The 25,905-nt window shown below is 40.6% G+C and overlaps 1 protein-coding gene across 14 annotated transcripts in view; it reads right to left on the minus strand.

The window, feature by feature from the left end:
* nfib (nuclear factor I B) overlaps positions 1–25,905 on the minus strand; it is a 292,080-nt gene that overhangs the window by 102,681 nt on the left and 163,494 nt on the right. For 9 of the 14 annotated variants that reach the window (XR_004411415.1, XM_033018019.1, XM_033018028.1 and 6 more), the window contains exons 4-6: positions 20,277–20,339; positions 14,409–14,477; positions 8,506–8,620 (exon numbers count right to left, since the gene is read on the minus strand). Coding sequence is in view for 13 of the 14 variants with exons in the window: in XM_033018019.1 (XP_032873910.1) it covers positions 8,506–8,620; positions 14,409–14,477; positions 20,277–20,339 (247 nt within the window). In the remaining variant the exon portion in view is untranslated. The remainder of the gene's footprint in view (positions 1–8,505; positions 8,621–14,408; positions 14,478–20,276; positions 20,340–25,905) is intronic. The other 5 variants (XM_033018020.1, XM_033018021.1, XM_033018022.1 and 2 more) reach the window with 2 other exon arrangements.

The following is a 25,905-nucleotide window of genomic DNA, read 5'->3' on the forward strand; positions in this document are numbered from 1 at the left end:
GGTTAGAAGGGAGAGATAAATCAGCCATGATTGAATGGTGGAGTAGAATTGATGGGCCGAATGGCCTAATTCTACTCATATTCCTTATGACCTTATATCAGATTTTTGAACAGTTAGTTGGAAGCAGTCCGAAAACATTTTTGACATGCCATTGAGCTTCATTCTTGCACAGGTGAAGCAATTGCAATCATGATAGGTCAGGACATGCTGAAGTTGATGTGTCTTCTGTAATAGAGGAGTCACGCACCATTTTTCTGCATTATCCAATTTGCTCTCTTTCATCATATCTGGTTATATTATGTTTCTATGAACCACTATGGATACTTAGGAGTGTCATCCTATGAATGGGTCAAGTATTATTTTCCAAATTTATTTACATGTACATATAATTCTTATAAAGGAGGTACTTGCAATCATGAATCTCTACGGCTAACTGAGTCTTATATTTAGAATTGTGCCAGGCATCTCCTTGCCTTTTGTGGACTCACTGACATCAACTCACACCTACTTCTCCCAGATTTCAGATACTGCCGAAGATAGACACAAAAAGCTGGAGTAACTCAGTGAAACAAGCAGCATCTCTGGTGAGGAGGAATGGGTGACGTTTCGGGTCGAGACCCTTCTTCAGATACTGCCAGTGGTTTAACTAGACCAGATACATCACCCAGCCATGTACCTCTTTTTCTTACATCTGGAACTGCAAGACAGCAGGTGTCAACCATGACTTGAGACACTCCATCCCCATCCCCCATTCACCCTGGAACGCAATGTCATGGTTGCTATTTAAACACCTGTAATGACAAGATGTTCATACCTAACCTCCCTACTGCACGTATTTTTCATCTGATCCCACATCCTCTACTGTGTTCTCTTTTGCCACTGGGTGGAGTTGTGACCTGACAGGACAGTGCTCTGAGGAAGAGTCTGCAGTTTCCATACTGGCATTATTATCCATCTCAGAACGCATAAAAAGAGTGGAGACAAGTAATTCTCCAACCAGTTTAGGAAGATCCTTGCAGGTTCATGACTTTAGAAGCAGTATCGTTTTCACGTTGAAGGAGAATTATTTGCTAAATCTCTTTTCTGGATAAGATTTCCTGCTGAGATCTATATCTTAATTTTCTCTTGGCTGCTGGGTCTGCATTGTTGGACACTCAAAATGGTGTCTTCCATCAGCCGCCAGTGTGGTACCCTCAGGTAGAGGCGAAGGCATTGGTTGAGTTCAGCCATAGCACCCATTCCAGATCTCTCAAACTCCAACGCTCCCCATGTATCACGAAACCCAGTTAATCTTTACAACTGCAATTCACCACCAAACCTTCAAATGGTTTCTTTAAAAAGACAACAGGGATGCGGGTTGATTTTGGGTGCAGTTAGCCACTGGCCTCCCCGTGCAAGAAACTCATGTTGTTAGCTGGATCGTTGAGGCAGTTTGTCAGTGTTGAGGTCAAGTTAACTTTGAAGGGAAAATAACATCAAAATCTAGTTACGTAACATATTTTTAGTGTATGAGCTACTACCCTTCCAAATATGGAAGGTGCCATGAGTCATGCTAAAAATGTGTGAGTATATATCATGCTTAAAATTATAGTCAAAATGATGACATTATGTCCAAACAAGGATTGCTTCAGAACCCAATTCCGTATGCAAAATTCTTGCTACTCTTGCTACTGGTCGAATATCCTTTGGAATTCAGTTGTTTGGCAGTAACATATGTCTCCATTTTGAAATGTATATACTTAACAAATTTGTTTAGTGATGTTAAGTCAATGATGATGCGACAGCCACCATCTTTTTTGGTTTTAGTGAATATATTTGATACAAATTCCAAAGGTTCATGTTTGGTCTTTTCGATGACCCCCTTTGTGATAAGTCTCACCAGTTCAGCTTGTCCCTCACGTTTCTCTTTGACGGAGGGAGAAATACCCTTTGGGGCCATTGTTGAACTGGCGGCGTTTTTTTTTTTTTTTTTTTTTTTTCTGACATGAATTGTATTTTATATCCACTATGCTTCAAACCGGTGCAATCTACCTCTGTTAGTATTAAGCCTCCACCTCCCAAAAGGTGATAGGAACCAGACCCACCTACCCCCATGGTTACGGGTATTTCCTCTGATTCCCTTTGGTCGGCTTGCGAGGTGTCTGATGTGGCGTGTTTGTTGGGGGTTGGCGCATTTTCCATGGGGTCCGCTCTGGGCCCTGGTCTAAAAAAGACTTACGGTGAAAGTAAGCGGACCCCGAGCTTTCACCAGTGTTGAATGGTGGATGTTTACTGGTGGATGCGGCGGGGTGCTGCCACTTGGTGGTGTGTGTTTTCAGTTTGCTCGTTTTATACCCTGCCTTCCCGAAGAGCAGCCTGTCTGGCTTATCGGCTGGTGTTTTACACAGCCCGGCAATCGAGGACTGATGGCAGGTTTGATGATTTCTTTCCGCAGATTATTAATTTCAACCTGCGTGTTACACAACAACGCGAGTGTATCCTGTTGATTGGTGGTCATCTCGGTGTTGTTTATAGAACGAGCAAACGAAGTGATGCCTGCTGTCAATAGTCGGAGTATCCGCTGCAGCTTTAGCTCGTGGTGCCGGATGGTTGCCCCAATGTGTCCCCAGATTTGGCTGTTCACCGCTGGTACTTTTTAGAGGTTTACAGTTCTCCGGCGCCTTCATTAATCACCTGCCCCTGCAGAGCTCTGTTGGAAAGGTGATTGATACTTGCCGCTAGTTTGGCCTCTAGCGGTTCCCCTGCATGGGGTTTTGACACGTAGCGGCCCACTACACCAAGCAGCTGTTCCTGCTCCTGAACCTCCTGCATACTCCCGAAATCTTCAGCCATAACCCCTTGTTCTGGACCAGCCCAGTCCTGGTCCCCAAAGCTATCCTCTGGAAAGGAGGATGCAATGGACAGTGCAGGAGGCACTGTAGAGAGAGTGCCTGACTTCCCTCTGCAAGAGCTCCCCTCCCGGGGTGCACCTTGCTGGAGCACCTGCTCCAAGAGCCGCTCCATGCGGCTCAGGCGGCTGTCCCTCCCCCTCCTGGGTGGAGAGACGTCCCCGTCCGACGAGTCGGATGCCACCGGCCGGTTGCTCTTCCGTTTGGCTTTGCCTCCAGCCCGCTGTTCAGACATTAGCGGAGCTGGACTCGGCTCGGTGTCGGGGATAGCGGAACGACTGGATAGCGCTCCTACCGCCTGTTGCTGCCCCCCCTTCTCCTCTTGCGGAGTTGGACGGGGGCAGATTTCGAAAGTCTTGTTTTTTCTTTTCGCGAGAGCGCTCTTTCTGCGCATCTCGCTGGAGCTGCTCCAATTGCTGTTGGATGCAGCTCAGGCGGCTGTCTCTCCTTCATTTTAGGTAGAGACATGTCCCCGTCCGACGAATCGGACGCCACCGGCCGGATGCCTGTTCGGATGGCTAGATATCCAGCCCGCAGTTCAGGTACTAGCGGGACTGGGCTCGGCGCGGTGATGGGGATTGCGGAGCGCCCGGTTCCTACCGCCTTCTTCTGGAGCTTTTGCCTTGTAGATGCGAGAGCGCCCCTCAAGCAGCGCGTCTCGCAGGCACCTGCTCCGTGAACCGCTCCAGCGGCTCAGGCGGCTCTCTCTCCCCCCGTGCGGGTGGAGAGACGTCCCGTCCCAATCGGGAACACCTGCCGGATGCCTCTCGAGTGGCTATGCATCCAGCCCGCTGCTGAGGTACTAGCGGGCTGGCCTCGGCACGGTGTCGGGGAATTACGGAACACCGGGTCGCTCCTACCGCCTGTTGCTGCCCCCCTTCCCCCCGACGGGAAACCGTTCCTCCTTGAACGGGGGACAGTTTTGTTCCAGAGCCTTTTTCTCTGCCTGTAAAAAAACACAAGCAGAAAAAAGGCTCACCTGTAAAAGAAACCCCGACCTCAGGGTACTCACCTGACGGTCCGGTTCATCCTGTAACGGGACAGCCTAATTCCCGTTGCGGCCGCTGTTGCACTGCTGGCGTAATGCCGCGCCTGCGCACTGAGCGGGTTCTTCACGTAGTCACTCACGTGACTCCGAAGTAAAATTATAGTCAAAATGATGACATTATGTCCAAACAAGGATTGCTTCAGAACCCAATTCCGTATGCAAAATTAAATGATGTAATCTGCCAACCAGTTAAAATTCATTTTATGGGGGCAATATTTTTAGTAGGATTTAACTGTAATACTGATTCTCCTCAAGACATCTCCATTAACTTTCCTCAGTTCCCTAATCTTCATGTCTTTCTCCCTAGGAAAAACAGAGGAGAAATAATAATTGAAGATTTAGCCCATCTCCTGTGGTTGCGAAATACATGACCACTTTGGTGTCTGAGGGGCTCTATTCTCACTCTAGCTATACTTTTTCATTAATATATCTAAAAAATCTCATTTGATTCTCCTTAATCTTATCTGCCAGAACTATCTTATATTCCTTCTTTCTGAATTTCCTTTTGAAGTATGCTCTTAAATTCCCTATACTCCTCCAGCAATACACTTGATCCCAGCTGACCTTGCCTAAACCATGCCTCTGTTTCTCTCATCATCTGGGCTTCTTTACTCCTACCTTCCTTGCCCTTCACTTGAACAGGAATATGCATACCTTAAACACTCAGCATCACATTATTAAAAGCATCCCACTTTTCAAGACGGACCTTTGCCTGCGAACAACCTCTACCAATCGACCATTGTTAGCATCACTTCACCAGTTTGATTAAAATTAGAACAAAACCATCAATGTTTGTCTTGGCCTAATTTATAACTTGTGGGCTAGCCCTGTCCTTATCCATAACTATATTAAAGCTAAGAGGACTATGGTATTCATCTCAGAAGGTGCTACCCACCGGGTGGCGCCAGCAATGGCTGCCTCGCCAACAGTCTGTCTGTCCCTTCCTTCTCTTGTTGTTTTTTAAGTACGTGTTAAATGTATGTTTTTAGTGTTCTTTAGCTTGTTTTATGGGGGGGGGGGGGGGGGGGGTGGGGGGAAACTTTTTCTAATCTGTTACCTCGACGGAGATGCAACTTGACGCCATTTAGATAGTAATCTGCCTTTCTGTTTTTGCTACCAAAGTGGATAACCTCACATTTCTCCACATTAAGCGTCATCTGCCATGCATCCGCCCACTCCTCAAACCTGTCCAAGTCACCCTGCATACTCATAGCATCCTCCTCATAGTTCACACTGCCACCCAGCTTTGTGTCATCTGCAAATTTGCTGATGTTACTTTGAATCCCTTCATCCAAATCATTGATGTATATTGTAAATAGCTGCGGTCCCAGCACCAAGCCTTGTGGTACCCCACTAGTCACTGCTTGCCATTCTGAAAGGGACCCATTAATCCCCACTCTTTGTTTCCTGTCTGCCAACCAATTTTCTATCCATGTCAGCACTCCACCCCCAATACCATGTGCCCTAATTTTGCCGTCTAATCCCCTATGTGGGACCTTATCAAATGCTTTCTGAAAGTCCAGGTACATTACATCCACTGGCTCTCCCTTGGCCATTTTCCTAGTTACATCTTCAAAAAATTCAAGAAGATTAGTCAAGCATGATTTCCCCTTCGTAAATCCATGCTGACTCGGACTGATCCTGTTCCTGCTATCCAAATGTGCGGCTATTTCATCTTTTATAATTGACTCCAGCATCTTCCCCACCACCGATGTCGGGCTAACTGGTCTATAATTCCCTGTTTTTTCTCTCTCGCCTTTCTTAAAAAGTGGGATAACATTAGCTACCCTCCAATCCACAGGAATTGATCCTGAGTCTATAGAACATTGGAAAATTATCACCAATGCATCCACGATTTCTAGAGCCACTTCCTTAAGTACCCTGGGATGCAGACCATCAGGCCCTGGGGATTTATTAACCTTCAGTCCCATCAGTCTATCCAACACCATATCCTGCCTAATGTGGATTTCCTTCAGTTCCTCCGTCACCCCAGATCCTCTGGCCACTACTATATCAGGAAGATTGTTTGTGTCCTCCTTTGTGAAGATGGATCCAAAGTACCTGTTCAACTCATCTGCCATTTCCTTGTTCCCCATAATAAATTCACCTTTTTCGGCCTTCAATGGTCCAACTTTGGTCTTAGCTAATTTTTTTCTCTTCACATACCTAAAGAAGCTTTTACTATCCTGCTTTATATTCTTGGCTAGCTTACCTTCGTACCTCATCTTTTCTCCCCGTATTGTCTTTTTAGTTATCTTCTGTTGCTCTTTAAACATTACCCAATCCTCTTACTTCCCGCTCATCTTTGCTACGTTGTACTTCATCTCTTTTATTTTGATGCTGACTTTCATATTGACTCAATACCCTGACTGATGAAGGGCCATGTGCCAAAGGCGTTTTTGCCCACCCTATCTACCTGTGACGCCACTTTCAAGGAAGTACGTACCTGCACTCCTTGATTCCTCTGCTCTACAACACTTGACAGGGCCCTGCCATTCACTGTAAAGATCCTGCCCTGGTTTGATTTCGCAAAATGCAACATCTCACACTCTCTGTATTAAACTCCATTAGCCATTCCTCAGCCCAACTGATCAAGACCCTGCTGTAATTTTTGATAACCTTCTTAAAATGCCATCTTATTGTTCTGCCATTTTGTCCACTAATTCCCATTGACTATTTGATGACCTATAATACAATTCCAATTAGGTGACCATTCCATTTTTATTTCTCAGCTCTACCCTTATAGCCTTACTGGTCAATCCTTCAGTAATGTAATCTCGGACTTCTGCTGTGATGTTCTCCTGAGTCAATAAAGCAATTCCCCCTCCTCTTTTACCTCCCCACCTCTATCTTGCCTGTAGCATCTGCAACTTGGAACATTAAGTTGTCAGCCTTGTCCTTCCCTTAACCAGGTTTCTGTAATGGCCATAATGTCCCAGCCAGGCCCTGAGTTCATCCACTTTGACTTTCGGGCCACTAGCATTTAAGTTTATTTTATTTAGTTTAGTTTAGTTTAGTTTAGAGATACAGCACAGAAACAGGCCCTTCAGCCCACGGACCAGCGATCCCGCACACTAACACTACTCTACACACACTAGGGACAATTTTACATTTATATCAATTAATCTAGAAAGCTGTAGGTCTTTGGAATGTGGAACGAAACCGAAGATCTCGGATAAAACCCACGCTGGTCACAGGGAGAACATACAAACTATATACAGACAGCACCCGTAGTCAGATGGAACCCAGATCTCTGGCGCTGTAAGGCAGTAACTCTATGCCACCATGCCGCCCATAAATGCAGTTTAATCCAATTGTATTTTCTCACTCTGTGCTGCTCTCTCGCCAAGCCTGTCTATTGAAGGATCACAGCAGAGTATGGGAATATTGCTGAAACCGGTATAAATGTATCATCATTTGTGGAGATCTTATAAATATAGAAACCATTAAGTTTATCTGTTATGAACTAAAATTTGGTACAGACATTAGCACCAATTCTATGGAAATAAACGCCTTTGAGAAGATCTTCCAGGAAGGAGTAAATTACACTTTTGTTCTACAAGCAGCATTTTATACAAGCAGCACGAATTAGTATTTGCCAAAAAGTTATATTTTTCTGTTTCAACTTACTGTAAAACCTGTGCCAAAATAACCAAGAAAATCTTTTAAGTCAAGGAGAATGGATGAGGAGGAGTGCGCTCGGGAATACATTTGGATAAAAAAATGTCTGTCCGGTCTAGAATATAGAAAAGTAGTGGAAAGGATAAAGACCCAGACAAAAGGAAAATGTTATTGTAGTTCGACAGCGATATCTTTCTTCAAACATGAATTCACCGACCATGGTATTGCAGGCACAAATGGTCTAACCTCAACAATATTGAGGAGAGGTGATGACTCTGAAGGACATCATTGATCCTGACAGATTTTATATATGTCTGGCAATTTCATGGCCATCAATAATTTAATTCCAGGTGTGGGATTTAAACTCGTATCACTCTGATTATTAGTCCAGATGATAACTATTACGCAACTATTTCTCGCCGCTATCGGGTAAAGATGAGAAATTTATCCTCTGCAGTATGCATGAAGTATCAGACTATGTATCTTGTACACTGCTTCTGAAGATCAGTTCCATTGCAATCAATGGAGTCAAATTTCACATGCAGAGTGCAATGCACATACCTACAATGTCATGCATTTAGCACCAGTGACCATGGATACATTTCCACCACTCCTGGGTCTTTGGGTCCTCATTGGGCTCCGGGCTATAAATTAACAGTGTTTAAGTGAGTATCTCTTTTTAAAGATAGGTAGTTTTCTTAACAAATATTATTTCATAAAGAACTCTTATGACCAAAATATTGAACCTTACAACATGTTTTAATGAACAACAGTTAAGCAGCAGAGAAGGCTTATATCATAGATTTTAGGATTTATTTCTATATATTCAATAGACAATAGACAATAGGTGCAGGAGTAGGCCATTCGGCCCTTCAAGCCAGCACCGCCATTCAATGTGATCATGGCTGATCCTGATAATCTAAAAGTCAAATGTATTGAATAGGTTACCTTCCTGGTGGAGAAGACAGTGACCTCTGTAGGCTGGAGTTTATGTCATGGTAGAATGGTTGACTTTGAATCTCTGCAAGGTTGTAACTAATCCCACTTCCTTGAGTTATAGCCACTGAAAATGTAAAACAATTATAAGTTGTGATCGTCAATATTTCTACACACATAAAAGCTTTATAATATTCATGAAGAATAAAAAATGTTTGGGGTACATTTACAAGTTGGAGTAAACAAGTTTGTTAAGAACATAATACATGAATATGTCGACTACTTTTGAGACAATATCATTTGATCATTATAAATTGTACAAATGAATTTATAAACATTTTTGGAAATGATTATCATATACTGATTTGACTTTTGTCCCTAGTTTTACCTCATTACTTTTTGAAGAATTTGGTATTTGATATATTTCAAAACTTGAATCAGCAAACCTGATCAGAAACAGTTTTACAGGTCTTCACTTTGTGTGGGTAGTCTGTATAAAGTGTCAGTAGAATAGTCAAAGTATATCAAAACTCAGGCTGGTTTTATCTTCGCCCAAAGTCAACCAAATTAAGTTTATCTGTGTAGTTACACACGATCAAAGTGAAAAGGCCTTTGTGATTTTGCTATCCGATAATGCTCTGGTAAGTTGCAGGAATCAGTTGCAGAAAGTGGAGTGCGAGGAGGGGTTGGGAAGAGCATGGAACTCCAGATGTCAAAGGCTATCTCACTGCCAGACTGGCTCCTGGGGAGTTTTGTCCACCAGAAGGGAAGGGCGATGTCAAAACAATGATCTGTAGGAGTCCCAGAATGATAGCAGACCACATTAGTTTTGTGGGACTTAATTGAGAAATCTCTACGTTCCTTTCAGTCCAAGAAAATTAATTCCAAATGTATTTGGCTGAATTCTTTGGCTCCAATAACTGTGATGCTTCTTGGAGTGTGCATGGAACACACACTAACCAATTCCTATCAGAATGGCATTTGATTTGTGTACTAAAGGGGATTATTGTCTGAAAAAGGGTGGGTCCGCTGGTAAACCAAATCCAAAATCTCATCAGTCTCTAAACCGTATGGTATGATTACCAATCCCATTCCAAACTCAATAACGTTTAATTGAAAGGTGGAACTAAACTTATACAAATTTGCTCAGAGGAGCCAATGAAGAACAATGGTTGACTTTTCTGCTCTAACGTAGATATCTTTTCAGGGCTCTGTTCCAGAAGCTATAACTTGTTGGGTGGACCATTTCCAAAACTTCTTCAACCATTCTGTTCAGAAAGCTTCTTGTGCCAATTTGACTCAAAAAGATTGTTCCGCAATTAATGAATTACATGTCTACAGTTTTGAATCATCCTATTATTCAATTAACGTGTCCAGTGCCGCCACTATTTTGACATAATTCTATCATCTTCAACAGAGTTTCTGGATGCAAGTTTGTGCCCAATAAAATCTACAACTCAACCATTTATAATGTTTATATATTGAATAAATCATATTTTTACAATGCCCTTCATACTGATGGCATATTAAACTCAAACCAGAGATTGTGCAGCTTGAAGCAACAAGGAAACATGTTGACATAGCTTAAAATAATTATTTAAAAGTAAACTATATATTTTAAAAAGTGTGTATTTTCAAACGGTATAATATCATAACATGCGAAAAGTCAAAGATGCTTGCATGGGAAATGAAGGAAATTACAGAGTAGTAAAATGAGAATGAGCCAATTTAGTTGGCAACAAATAATCAGGTTATTTTCCCCCATATTTTTATTTTATTCTTTTGAAGTATCTCGTACTTTTACAAAGTTTGTATCAGCAGAGCTTATCTGACACAATTTTATAAATCTTCATCTTAAATTGGAGTATCTTAGCAAATGTTATCAGAAGAATAATTAAAGAACATATATCAGACAGATCATATCTTTTCCCAAAGTCAATGGAGTCAAGTTTGTCTAGTTACTTGTAGTGAAAGGGCCATTGCAATATTGTGCCATTATAGACTGGCGCAGTCAGCTGTAGGAATGTGGGTATAGAAGTCCAAAACTCAAAGGATATCCCAATGACAAATACATAATTGAATGGTAAACTTCCAAATATGAAATACTTAATATCCAAATTAACCATATTCCCACAATTTAAGAGGGTTCAACCTAAGCTGCAACAAAGAAATTGAAATTAGTTTTGTAGTTAAAAGTGAGATGCACCAAATCTCCTATTACTGAAAGATAATATTATGGAATATATGGAGATAGTAAAAAAACTTATAGTTTTTTTTTTGAGAAGGTAGAAAAAGTAGCTGTATGCTAAATGAAGGAATAGTGAAGCCAGCAGATGTGACCTTCCCCTCAGCTTTTCCATATAAAGATTGTGGCTTTAGGAATGAACATGGTTGTGATAATGCAATTAGATATAATAAATATTGTCAAACAAGCAGTCTAGAAACTATCGTTCAGATTGAAAAATCATTAGGTTTTATGGCATGCAACCTTAAAATGTTGAGGAAATCACCAGGAGCTATAGTGCAGATATTTAAACATATTTGTACATTGGAAGTATTGACCGAATGAAGGATGTTGAAGCAATATTCCTTGTTGAAATGAAAAGTAAGAACTAAAGAGATAACTATGGATCAATCACCCTACCATTGGTTGCAAACATAGAAAATAACACTTGACTAGAAATCAAAAGAGATGTGACAAACCGAATAAGAAGATCACGTAAATGATTAATAAGTGCCGGAGGAATAAAATGTTCCAGACACTATCTCAGCCATGGGTCAGTGGATAAACCATTTCTTCTCGTGATAGGGAGACATGATCTGAACTTGCACATGGAATGCAGCATCAAAAATTGCAAATGGCATGAACACAGAAATTTAAATGGACCGTGCACACCTCATACAGAATAGTGAAGATGAGTGGATTAGCTGATAAAAGGGTTCAAATCTACAGACTGGCAAGAAGCAGGTAGAGAGTTGAAAGATGATGGCCCATGACAACATGAAGTGCAGGCTCAATGGAAATTACACCTTGGAAAGCGACTAGCTGGAAAAAGGCATTTTCTTCGGTATTCCCTTTGGGATTGAGGCTGACATTCCAAAATGTTTCATTACAAACAGTGATGGTAGAACATGGGGCAATGTAATACTGGTAGTTCAAGGTTGTCACAGAATGCATTTGTTAACATTCAAGTAATTATGTGTAGGAAACTTCTATGTAAAGTGCACAAAATGAAATATGGATATATGGATACTATGGATATTCAGCATTTTCAGGATCAGCACATTGAATTAGATGATGTAAAGTTGAATCACTGCAGAAGATCCTCATGTTCGAATATACTCCAAAGCATCAGAAAGAATGAAGCAACTGTGGATCATATGCACTGATATAGTCACAGCAAAAGACACTGGGGGTGGTTCAACTTGCGGAAGAAACTGACCAGCTCCAGAGGCAACAAAAGATAACACAATTTACAAATGCAGGTAAACGCTTGCATAAGAAAAATGTCATATGGATAATGTGAGACAAAAATAAGAAAGGCAAAGACAAAGGTCAAATGAGTGTGATCACAAGCAACATTGAAGCGAGTGTCTGCTCATTGGTTGAGAGGCAGGTGAATTAAAAACAAACATGGTCACAGACAGGCTTTGCATAGCTTTGGAAATAGACTTATTTTATTCCCCTGTGTCTGACACTCATGATAAGTTACTTCCATGGTGAAGGATCTCACAAAAACAGATGCAAATTCTAGTGGAAAGAGGAGAGCAGCCAAAAAGCAGAAACATACGAGGTCCTGCAGAGGCGGTTTATAATTGAAGAAGAAAATAATTTAGATAAAGAATATAATTTCAAAAACATGCAAAATCACCTGCGTCAGTGTAAAGGTAGAAAAGCAGTTTTTATTGAAAGGCAAGAGATCTATGGTATCCTTGCACATAAATCACTAAATGTTTATTTGCAAGCAATTAGGGGACAAAATGTATGTTGCCGTTTATTGGAAGACGATTTGAGCGCAGAAGCAGAGATCTTAGTTCATTCACACAGAGGTTGCATCTGGAACATTATGTACAGATCTGATCTCCCTGTCTTAGGAACGATGCACTTGCAATAGAGGGAGTATATTGACATTTTACCCTAAGATTGATTGCTGGAATGGCAGGTTCGTTACATGAGGGGACATTAAACAGATTAGGCTTAAACTCTCCCGAGTTTAGACAAATAAGAGGCGATCTCATTGAAGCACTCACAATTCCTCTTGGGTTGTTTCTCCTGACAGTGGAGCAGAGAGTAGGAATAACAACCTCATGATGAGGGTCTGGGCATTCACGACTGCAATGAAGAAAAATCTGGATGTTTGGAAGATGTGGAATCTCAGCTGGTGAGTATATTCAAGGTAGAGGTGAATATATGTTCAGATACTGAGATCATCCAAAATATAGAATTACTGCAGGTGAGTGGTGCTAAAGTAAAAGATTAGCTGCAATCGTATTAAATAGCAGAACAGACAAGCAGAAATGAATAGGTCGTTCCTGCCCCTATTTCTGATTTTAAGTTCTTGGTTATACTCCACAGGTGCTTGCCTTGAAACCTGTTACCAAATGACATCATTTCAGGTTAGGTAAAGTTGTACAAACAAAGAGGGGGAATGACAGCAACTTTCATTACCTCCACCAGGGAGTTATGAGAAAGATCATAGGATTTACGCAGTCAGTCGTTACAGGGCACAGAGGTTGCCTATTCCCAGCAATGTACCACACTCACTGTGTGGGCCAAGGTACAGCTCGAAGCCCCACGTCTCATCGGAGTGACTTGCACAACTTGGTCCAGCTCACCCAAACAGCCCCCTGCATATTGCCATGGTGGCACATCCCACAACAAGCTGCCTTGAGATCAATTTAACTATTTCTTTGCTGTGGGAACAACTGTGTAGGCCTTATCCCTCAAACGTTTTGCTGCATGCACAGCATGGGGCAATGCATGGGTTTGCATTGTGTTCCTGGCACAGCAGTGCTGTTTAGAACACATCTCTCTGTACATAATGTTATAATTACTCCTTTTTGCACTGAGTCTGTCAGAGCTCTCATTCCAGGGAATGCATCCCGAACAGAAATACCAGCAGAAATAACTTTTTTGATGCCCAAATATAATTAATAAATTCTTGTTAAACTAATCGTTGTTGTCCCGCTTTACTAACTTAAAACTGGTGTAATTTATGATGGAGTTTGGGATATGTCACACTTCTGTTCATACGGGTTTTCTGAAAAATTCACTTTTAATTGAAAAGTCCCCATCCATGATCAGGAAAATATGGTTCTGTACAAAATGTTGTAAAAGTCAATCAGCAACTCTTTATATCATTGGATTGACATGGAATGATATGGAATCCATATTTCCAGTTTCCCTAAATCAATAAAGAAGTAGATCCTTGGTGATAAACCGGTTGGGTTGAGTTACATATTATGTTTTATAGTCCGCAGCAAACGTATGCAAAGTAAATAATTCATAAAATGCACATTACTGGAACACTATGTGATACTCTCTGTTGCAGAACAATAGAGCTTCTGAAATATAATTCTCTCCAACAAGTTTTGGTTTGCTGATATGATATATGTGAAAAATAATCTTTACAGAGACCCTATTCATGTCCATGCCCATATCACTGTGCCCACTCAGTGGTAGTACACGAAGATGACTTTATATCCTATCATCTTTACAGGGTAAACAGATCTTCAAGCCTATTTTGAGCTGAAATATATAGTGATATATTACAATGGAGCACATTATGTGGCATGAAGACTAATCTGCTTTATTTGAATCAGTTTATGATGGGCGATACGAACCACAATTTTGGCCAATTATAAAATGAGTAACTAACTCTCTAAGATTCATTTCAATGACCCAGAACACTTACTTCGCGATACTCGCATAAGTTCTCCAATGCTGAAGACTCCTGATTTTATAAAGCTGTCCTCTAGGTATGCTAAAAGAGAAGGAGAAAAGATAGTCAGCTTAAATAAGTTCTTATTAATGACTCAAAATTATTGCACCTTTTAGAATAGGTCTTGAGTTTTAAATGAATAAACAGAGGCAGAGAAAAGTCATTTTGTAAATAATTATTTTGTAAATAATTAGCAGATTTGAAGTGCAACGACCTTACTGACCAAATATACAGGGCACTGAAGGTTTGGACCCACACTGAATGGATTCAAATACAAGTGTGGATTTCCATTCCATCTCCAACATCCTCCCATGTATAGACTTACAAGTCAGCTGAAATAGAGCAGTGTTTCTATTTCTTTGAAACTCAAGTACCTACTGTAACCAAAATAATTAAGAATGGAGACACAAGAGACTGCAGAGGCTGAACTCTTGAGCATAATACAAGCCTCTGAAGAACCCAGCGAGTCAGGTAGCATCTGAGGAGAGGTTATACAGAACACACTTTGGGTTAGGACCATAAGAGGCTGCAAAAGGATCCCAACTTGAATTCCATCCACTGATGCTGCCTGACACACTGAGTTCCTCCAGCATTTTGTGTTTCGCTCAAGTAAAGAATGGAACTCAATTATGTGAAATACATTGGTGTTCCACACGAGAGTTTGATCGATATGAAAGGATGCCCCTCAACAGATAAAAAGACTAAATGCTTTTATTAAGCTAGAAACCATATTCTATTTTGTAATAGAATACAAGCTGCAAAATAGATTAGGTAGAGTGAAGATGACTAACGATGGGCGTTTTAGAGAACAATATTGTGCAGTTGTAAGACAGGGTGTCATCTTTGATTCTACAAGTTATTATTTTACATTTCAAGTGAGTAAAATAGTATTTGTGCAATATAACCTGATCTAATTAAGAGAAGCCAAAATGTTAATTATGAAGGTACAATGATTTTTTATTTCTTCAACTATGGGTGGCATGGTGCCACAGCAGTAGAGTTGCTGCCTTACAGTGCCAGAGGCCCGGGTTTGATCATGACGATGGGTGTTGTCTGTACGGAGTTTTACGTTCTCCCTGTCACTGTGTGGGTTTTCCCTGGGTGCTCCGGTTTCCTCCCACACTCCAAAGACATACTGATTTGTAGTTTGATTAATTTTGGTAAAAATTGTAAATTGTCCCAAATGTGCAGGATAGTGCTAGTGAATGGGGATCGCTAGTCAGCGCGGACTCGGTGGGCTGAAGGGCCTGTTTCCACGGTGTATCCTTAAACTAAACTAGTTTATTCGCTTATGTGTGTTGGTGATATGAAATAAATGGTTAAGTACTAGATTTGTTCTAGAGTCCACAGTGGCAGCGGCACTTAATATCCTCAATAATTGCAAAGAAATCGGAACCACTGTGAAACGCATGCCTCGAAAATTTGCAGATCAGCTCATTAGCTCATTCATCTTTGGGTTGAGCCCATTTTGAAAAGTACACTGGCGTGATGAAAAACCTGGTTTCTGCAAAGACACAAAAAAACTTCAAATGACAACAGGAAGGAGAACAAGGAGACAGATTTGTCTGAATTTGATGCTGCAACTCCTCTGGGGAAATATTTATGGTGAAGATTGGTTGATCCGCCACAAAAACGCACAGCCCAGAAACATTTTTAAATATCTTAGCTTTCTGTTGTCACTGCTGACAACAGAATTTTGAAACTTTAGTTCATCCAATCAATGTGTTCATCTGGCATTTTGAAAGAATTGTTGTCAAAGGTTTTTTTTTAAGATTTCACGTTCATACAGTGACATCGCAAAAGCCAATTTAAAGAAATAACTTGTCACAATTCTGTTCAGTTTTTGGTGTGGTTGTGTGCATTTCTTTTACTGCATCGCCACATTAAATATAATTGAAGAAAAAAACACAATAAAGTATTAAACTACAGATAAAATAAGAATATTAATTAGCATAGGAAATTGCAGTACGGTACATATGCATCATTTGCTCCCTTTCATTTTGGGTTGAAAAATCGTGATTTGAATCCCGGTAATTTGATTCTAAGTTGATTCTCCATTGCTTCTTGTCCTCTTTCGCAACCAACCTAAACCATATAAAACTACTTTCAATGTGTTCATCAAGTGTCGCATTATCCCATTGACTAATTTTGTTCCCCATGTCCAGATATAGCACACAGCACTGCCAACTTCCTTCAAAAATCCTTGTGTGCACTTTAAAAATTCCTCCTTTTCTCTTCCAATCACTGTATCCAGTTTGAGTGGTCACAGCCTCCCATTATTTCTACTTTCTTTCACCTCCCAGTCGTTTCTCTCCAAGTCTCCTCTGTCTGCTCTTTGAGTGGCTAAAAATGCACCTGGTAGCATCTTGGAAGGGCCGAATGGCCTCCTCCTGCATCTATTTTCTATGTTTCTCTGTAAATCTTTTATTGTTAAGCACCTCCAACCAAATAAAGTGTGCATTTGATCCTTGTTCTAACAGTGTAATATTATCCTTAATCAAAGATGCCACATCGTTTGATAAGCTTAACCAACTAAGATTAATAATACCAAACAGGTTAATAATAGCATATGAAGCCAAGGTAGTAGATATGGGTAGACCATTATCTTATTTGAACCAAGTTGATGGACTGAATAGAATTGAGTAAAAACAAATTCACATAACTGCTGGAAAGACTGAATAGTCTTCCTGTTCTTATGTCTGTTGGCACACTCGTCACAGTTATTCATACTTAACTTGGGCCTCACTGTCAAATTCAACATTTGAATGATGCACTAAGCTTCTTGCCTGAGGTAATATTTCCTGTCTTTTCTGTACATCTAAACTGCTCTCTTCATTTTCTATATGACAATACCTGCCTCTTCACTTGAACTCTGGTGGTAATGATTCTGCAGGAAATCAATTTTTGTCAGAGTTACGGCAATAGTTTCAATGAGTGTTGAATGTGTTATTCTGCTATAGTTCTACACTTGCATTTGAAACTCACTTTTGTTCACACTCTCTTTTTTAAAATCAACATGTGGGTCTCATGCAGGTCTAGTTGCCCCATCAGCAAGAAAGATATAGAGGCTTTGGAGAGGGTGCGGGAGAGGTGATGGCTGAACTAGATGGTATTAGCTAAAAGGAAAGTTTGGAAACATAGATTGTTTTCACTGGGGTCTCAGAGGCTGAGGAGAGATGATAAAATTATGAGAGGCATAGATAGGGTAGACTGTCAGGACCTATTTTTCCCCAGGGTGGAAATGTCAAAGATTGGAGAGCAGAGCAAGGTGAGAGGAACAACATTTGAAAGAGTTGTGCAGGGCAAGTGCATTTACACAGAGAGTGGTGGGTGCCTGGAATGGGGTGGTGGTGGAGGCAGATCTGATAATGGTGGCTTTTCGATAGGCACATGGATATACAGGGAATGGAGGGATACGTGGATCATGTGCAGGCAGAAAAGAGTTTGTCTTGGCTTCATACCTGGCACAGACATTGTGATCCGAAGGGCCTGTTCCTGGGCTGTGCTGTTCAATGTATTGTTCTATGTATCGTTCTATGTTCTATGCTTCATTAAATTAATACCTTAGCAATCTAAAGATATGGCTTTTACCAATTCCATGTACAACATAACGTTTTTGACAACAAAACCATTTTCTGTCTGTTGCATCTGTGCATAAGTACATTTTATCAGAATAAATGGAATACATTTATGGAAATATCTATACTTTAATTTACATAACCAGTTCAACAATTGATTTAATTAGCAATCATTTTGATCTGTTCCAGAAAAGAATGAATGGACAAATTATATCCATATCCTGAATTGTAAGGATTACTCCTTTCATTATTTTGCCCAAAGTTAGGTATTGCACTAGACTTGTTAGTAATATCAGCAAGTGATCATTATTTTTAATAGTGTAGGAAGGAACTGCTGATGCTGGTTTAAACCGAAGATAGACACAAAAAGCTGGAGTAACTCAGCGTGACCGGCAGCATCTCTGGGGAGAAGGAATAGGTGATGTGCCGGGTCCCTTCTTCAGATCAATAGTATTATTTTGTTGGATGTTTATTCATGATGAATTCCTTTCGCAATTATATTTTGTATTAATTTAGTTCATTCGATGACTGCATCAAATAGGATCTAGATGTCAGTTGAAAGTCCCCCTTTTATGCTGATTAATTATACGCACTTGTACCATTCAGAGACTTCATGAAGGAAAACTATGATCCCATTTGCAGATCGCATGGTTGTATAATATAAGCTACAAGGCTTCAGGTTTTGAGCCTGTGAACTGAGGTTCCAGTTGGCATTGTGATGTGGTTGCTGCAATTTATCTCAAGAGTCCTGTGCCAATATAGTTAATACCCCAGTTAAATAACTTAGTTATGGTTTATACATGTGATTCCCTTGTTGAAACGTCTATGCATATTGGCATTGGGGAATATGGGATCAGAACTGACTGTGATGCCTGCTTGTTTGGACAGCCTGTCAACATTCACTCTTGGGTGAATACACTCTTGGGCAAGGTATCAGAGACCTTTGATCCTCATCTTGAATGACCGTAGCAAAATTGACAACAGAAGAGAATGCCAATGTAAGGCTGCATATTTAACAGGAGAGGTGGATCAACTAAAGCTTCCAAATTACCAGACACTACAAATTTTTCTGTGAGATTGATAAAAAAAATAGAGTTTATATGATATCATTAAGTTTAACAGCATTGCTTTCCAGGTGTTCAACACTTAGGAACATTCATAAACATGTTAAATAAACATATAATTTGAGAGTATTACCCAAACCAATCTGTCCATTTAACATGTTAATAATCATCTCCAAACCAGCATTCGAGGAAGCATTCAATGCATGTGTTGGATTCTAAGAATGCTGAATGGTTCAATTTTCACATTCACTAGAGAGCATCCAATTTGCAAATGCTTACAGTGACACTAAAATCAAAGTAATGGGGAGTGTTGTAGAGCAGAGATCTAGGAGTACAACCACATAATCCCTGAAAGTGCTTTTGCAGATAGATAAGGTGGTGAAGAAGCTTTTGGGATTTCAGGATTTGAGGCCCTGGGCTACTGGAAGTGGTTGGGCAGACTAGGACTATTCCGTAGAATGCAGGTGGCTGAAGGGTAATCTTATAGAGGTGTATAAAATCATGAGGGGAATTGATAGGGTGAATGCAGAGCGTCTTTTTCCCAGGGTAGGGGAATCATGAACTAGAGGGCATAGTTTTAAAATGAGAGACATTTTGACAGGTACATGGATCGGAAAGGTTCAGAGGGTTATGGGCCAAACATGGGCAAATGAAACCAGCTTAAATTCAGCTTCATGGTCAGCATGGATAAGTTAAGCCAAAGGGCCTGCTTCAGAGCTTTATGAGCCTTTAATGTAACTAATCGTACTTCAAAATTTAGCAAAGTTTTGAGTGTACATGGACATTTTCATTATACCAGACCAGCTTTGCTTAAACAGTAAAAACACTTACTGGTACTTTCAAGGCTGATGATCATGAGTTTAAGCTGTAATACAGATTTGAGCCAGGCTGACACTGAGGGGACCCTACACTGTTGGAGATATGATCTGGATGTGATCTTAAACTGAAATTCTGACTGCTTTCTCAGGTGGATGTATAAAAGAAATCCATGGCACTATTCAAAGGAGTATGAGGAGTTTACTCAGCCAAGAATCACCCACAAAGTCTATTTATTTTAACATTTATCTCTGCTGTTCGTGAGAGTTTGAGGCACCTTTTGCCTCTCTCAGTACATTCCAATCATCAAAAGTGCTTAACTAACTCTAAAATACTTTCACAGTACATACATCACAGAAAGCATAGAATTATTAAAAACCTACCACAAGGAAGAAGACTTTTCAACATGCCAGCTCTTTCTTTCCCTGATTCTTCCCTTTCATTTCCTTTTTGAGAAACACAATACCTTAAAAGTTTTCAGTTGATCAGTGACAGTGTGAACTTGTAAAGAATAAATCATGCCAGATAAATGTGATTTAATGGTTCGAAGGTATAAATTAAATCGTGCCATGGGATGTTTTCTCATAGGATCATCTCATAATGTTATTTAATGTGGGATTCCAAAGCAAAATCTCTCACAAAAGAGTGAGAGGTATTATTAAAGATAGTAATTGATTAAATCTTATGCACTTTGGTTGGATATGACAGAGAAAGTCAGTATTGTCTCAACTTTTCAGAATATTTATAAATGACTTAAATGATGTGATAGAAAGTCACAGATCCAAATTCACTGATGACACTAAGACAGATGGAAATGTAAGAGTGTAGATACAAGCAAAAATTGGCAAAGAAACATTAATAGGGTGAGAAAATGATCAAAATTGTGGCAAATGGATTTCCGTGCGAGGTCAATTCTGAATCTAAACAGGATAAAATAGATAATTTTCTAAATAGTGAAAAACTGGAAGCAATTTCAACACAAACAGACTGCGGTGTTTTTAAATCGATAACTAAAATGTAATTCAGAAAGTGATCACAGGTTAATAGAGGAAGACTACAAAAAGTAGTAAACACTGCCCAGTCCATCATCGGCTCTGACCTCTCTTCCATCGAGGCGATCCATCGCAGTTGCTGCCTCAAAAAGGCTGGCAGCATCATCAAGGACCCACACCATCCTGGCCACACACTCATCTCCCTGCTACCTTCAGGTAGAAGGTACAGGAGCCTGAAGACTGCAACGACCAGGTTCAGGAATAGCTACTTCCCCACAGCCATCAGGCTATTAAACTTGGCTCGGACAAAACTCTGAACATTAATAGCCCATTTGCACTTTATCAGTTTATTTATTCATGTGTGTATATATTTATATAATGGTATATGGACACACTGATCTGTTCTGTAGCCTAATATGTTCTGTTGTGCTGAAGCAAATCAAGAATTTAATTGTCCTATCAGGGGCACATGACAATAAACTCTCTTGAATCTTGAGGATTATTTGTGGGATTCAAGATAGTAAACTATGTAGGCTTCATGTTTTTATAGAGTAGGATGAATTGACCCAGAGGAGAGTGGAATGGAGTGGAGGAGTCATCCATGATCCCTGGAATCCAAGTGTTAAATTATGGGATGGAATTACTCAAGTTAGGGTTACGTTTTCTGGAATTCAGAAGGAATATTTTGATTTTAAAGGAACAGCTGGGTTACATGGAGAGAGACATCTGCTGGTTGAGGGGATTGAGGCATGGTTGTAAAATTGCAGCCAGGTCTTTCAAGAGGGAAGCTTGGAATCAGTTCCACATACAGTGGGTGATCGAACTTTTACATTCAATGCTGCGAATGGAAATTGGTCAATTATTAATTTCCGAAAAAGAGGAATTAACAAATCATCTGGGAAAGCTGAATATAATCAAACCCTGTCAACATAGATTTATGAAAGGTAAATCAAGTTTGATAAATTTGCTTGACTTCTTTGAGGATGTGATAGGGAAGGTTGATAGAGGGGAACCTGTAGACATACTAATGATCTACTACTCATCCTCTGCTTATTAACCTACACCACTTTCTCCATCTAGATGGTCAAAATCTTCCATCATTTCTAAAATGTTTATTGGGCGGCATCTCAACCTTCTCTGTTCCAGGGAGAACAATCCTAGCTTTTCCATCTTCCTCTCTCAACTGAAGTGGTTCATAGACATACCATGGGTAGTAAAATACAAACCCAACATAACAACGACTACACTTAAATCATGGACCTATTATCTATCATATTTTTTTCTGCATATAAAAGGAAAAATGCATGGAAAATTTGATTGCCCGAAGTCAAGTCGAGTTTATTATTGGATGCACCAATACGGTGAAATATAAGTATCACAACTCAGATAGCACACAAAAAACATAAATTACACATCAATTCAACAAGACAGTGGAAAAGAAAATACTGGGCATAAAGCCAAGATGTTAGTTCAAAACATAAATAGAAAACAAATCCATGGTAGTGCAAGAGGTGGTCGGCAGTGTTCCATTGCTGAGGTAGGATTAGAGTTGTGCAGGCCAATTCAAGAACTTGATGGTTGTAGGAAGCCAACTGTTCCTGAAACTGGGTGGTATGGTCCGTCAAACTTCTGTATCTCCTACCCAATGGTAGCAGTGAGAAGAAGGCAAGGCCCAGATGGTGGGGATCATTGACAATATATGGTGCCTTCTTGAGGCAGCTCCTCTTGCCTCATGGCTATTTTTAGATGAAGTTTATGATCTCTATATGCAGTTCCAATCACTTGCACATTTTAAATTTGGAAGCAAAAGTGCAGGATCATAACCTTTCTGAAGCACAGTCAAAGCTCCTGCAACTCAAAAATACTCAGATACACATTGCTGGCTGCACTACATAATTAAAAGCAGACTGTAAAATTACTAGCTAAGGGCTAAAGGGCTTAACTCTTCATTGTTCAACCTAACTTCCTCGGTACACAAAGAATATAGTGTTTATTGCTCTTTTTGGTTAGGTCGATATTGCACACAAACAGTTAATGACGGAACCATTCCTTTTCACGAATAGCTTCATCGATGTTTGGACCAGCTGTTAAGAGCAGCCAAACCAGAAGATTTTTTTTGGAGATTGAAACCTATTTTTCAACTTTAGTCCAACCATGCGTGTCATTGTCTGAGGCCGAACAATCCAGGAAATCTGAGATCAGGTGAAATGAAATGCCAGCTTTGTGTTACCTAAAACATTTGTTGTGAGCAAGTCCATGAATTAGTGTGATTAGTGTTATTTTTAACCAGAGAGTCCGTAGATCCCTTTTGCGATGATGTGACTGAAGGATGGTACAACTAAAATATTATTCTTTTAAATTGTGCAATCAGGTGTGTACATAACATGTGTGTGCACACATCTGCACATGTGTGTACTTGCATGTATGTGAACGCATGCATGCAAGCAATACATGCTCATACATGAGCTGTTATGAAATCTAGCCTCAGACGTGATGCCCTCTCTCAATAGTTAAATAACATTCAACCAAAGGTAGACACAAAATGCTGGAGTAACTCAGCGGGACAGGCAGCATCTCTGGAGAGAAGGAATGGGTGACGTTTCAGGTCGAGACCCTTCTTCAGACTGATATCCTAACTTTAAACCAACATGGGCGATTATCAAATACTTACTGCAGATATTTTCAGAACATCTCAGTCGCATCTCAGAAATCAAATTGTATTTTTGACTTCACACTCCCTGATGCATTCCTCTGTAATAATGGCTATTTCAATAAAATACCAGAAGGCAATAAGTGCCATGAAACCATATCCCAAAATGAGCTCTTGCCTTCGGGTGAAGGAAGGAGAAAATTGGACAGAAAAAAAAGCAGATAACCACAATCCTAGAAACATTGTCTAGCGGTGATTGGCAGTAACTCGACACATTGGAGTCCTATTACACTGAACTCCATTGCAAAAAAGCACGCAGGATTGATCAAAACCCCACAGTTAAACATGGCATTAACTGATCATAGATATCTTTCTACAAACAATCCAAGTACCTGTACAATAACATAAAGTTACTAGTTATTGTATATACACTTTAGAAATGTCTTGATCAGGAGGCTCTTACTCTATTTCATCAATGTGTTCAACAGTTGATCTGTAACTCTCAGGATCTGTGCTTGCCTGCTGCATGCAGAGCAAATAAGTAGTCATAGAAACATAGAAAGTTGGTGCAGGAGGAGGCCGTTCAGCCCTTTGAGCCAGCACCGCCATTCATTGCGATCATGGCTGATCGTCCCCAATCAATAACCCGTGCTTGCCTTCTCCCCATATCCCTTGATTCCACTAGCCCCTAGAGCTCTATCTAACTCTCTCTTAAATCCATCCAGTGATTTGGCCTCCACTGCCCTCTGTGGCAGGGAATTCCACAAATTCACAACTCTCTGGGTGAAAAAGTGTTTTCTCACCTCAGTCTTAAATGGCCTCCCCTTTATTCTAAGACTGTGGCCCCTGGTTCTGGACTCGTCCAACATTGAGAACATTTTTCCTGCATCTAGCTTGTCCAGTCCTTTTATAATTTTATATGTTTCTATAAGATAACCCTTCATCCTTCTAAACTCCAGTGAATACAAGCCTAGTCTTTTCAATCTTTCCTCATATGACAGTCCCGCCATCCCAGGGATCAATCTCTTGAACCTACGCTGCACTGCCTCAATCACAAGGATGTCCTTCCTCAAATTAGGAGACCTAAACTGAGCGCAATACTCCAGATGTGGTCTTACCAGAGCCCTATACAACTGCAGAAGAACCTCTCTACTCCTGTACTGAAATCCTCTTGTTATGAAGGCCAACATTCCATTAGCTTTCTTCACTGCCTGCTGTACCTGCACGCCAGCTTGCAGTGACCAGTGTACAAGGACACCCAGGTCTCGCTGTACCTCCCCCTTACCTAACCTAACCCAATTGAGATAATAATCTGCCGCATTGTTTTTGCCATCAAAGAGGATAACCTCACATTTATCTATATTATACTGCATCTGCAACACATCTGCCCACTCACTCAACATGTCCAGGTCACCCTGCAATCACCTAACATCGTCTTCACAGTTCACACTGCCACCCAGCTTTGTGTCATCAACAAACTTGCTAGTGTTGCTCCTAATAACCTCTTCCAAATCATTAATATATATATGGTAAGCAGTTGCGGCCCCAACACCGAGCCTTGCGGCACTCCACTCGCCACTGCCTGCCATTCAGAAAAGGACCCGTTCACTCCTACTCTTTGCTTCCTGTCTGCCAACCAATTTTCTATCCACGTCAACACCTTACCCCCAATACCATGTGCTCTAATTTTAGTCACCAGTCTCCTGTGCGGGACCTTATCAAAGGCTTTCTGAAAGTCTAGATACACTACATCCACTGGCTCCCCTTCATCCATTTTACTTGTCACATCCTCAAAAAATTCCAGAAGATTAGTCAAGCATGATTTTCCTTTCATACATCCATGCTGACTTGGACTAATCCTTTTACTGCTATACAAATGCCCCATTATTACCTCTTTAATAATTGACTCCAGCATCTTACCCACCACCGAAGTTAGGCTAACTGGTCTGTAATTCCCCGTTTTTTCTCTCGCTCCTTTCTTGAAAAGTGGGATAACATTAGCTATCCTCCAATCCACAGGAACTGATCCTGAATCTATTGAACATTGGAAAATGAACACCAATGCGTCCACTATTTCCAGAGCCACCTCCCTGAGGACCCTGGGATGCAGTCCATCAGGCCCTGGGGATTTATCATCCTTCAGTCCCATTAGCCTACCCAATACTATTTCTCGCCTAATGAAAATTTATTTCAGTTCCTTGACCCCCTTAGATCCTCTGTCCTCCAGTGCTTCTGGGAGATCGTTTGCATCTACCTTAGTGCAGACAGATCCGAAGTACCTATTCGACTCTTCTGCCATTTCCTTCTTCCCCATAATAATTTCACCCGTGTCTGCCTTCAAGGGACTCACATTTGACTTTGCTACTCTTT

This window comes from Amblyraja radiata, chromosome 3, assembly GCF_010909765.2.
Source record: "Amblyraja radiata isolate CabotCenter1 chromosome 3, sAmbRad1.1.pri, whole genome shotgun sequence".
Taxonomy (NCBI): Eukaryota; Metazoa; Chordata; class Chondrichthyes; order Rajiformes; family Rajidae; genus Amblyraja; species Amblyraja radiata.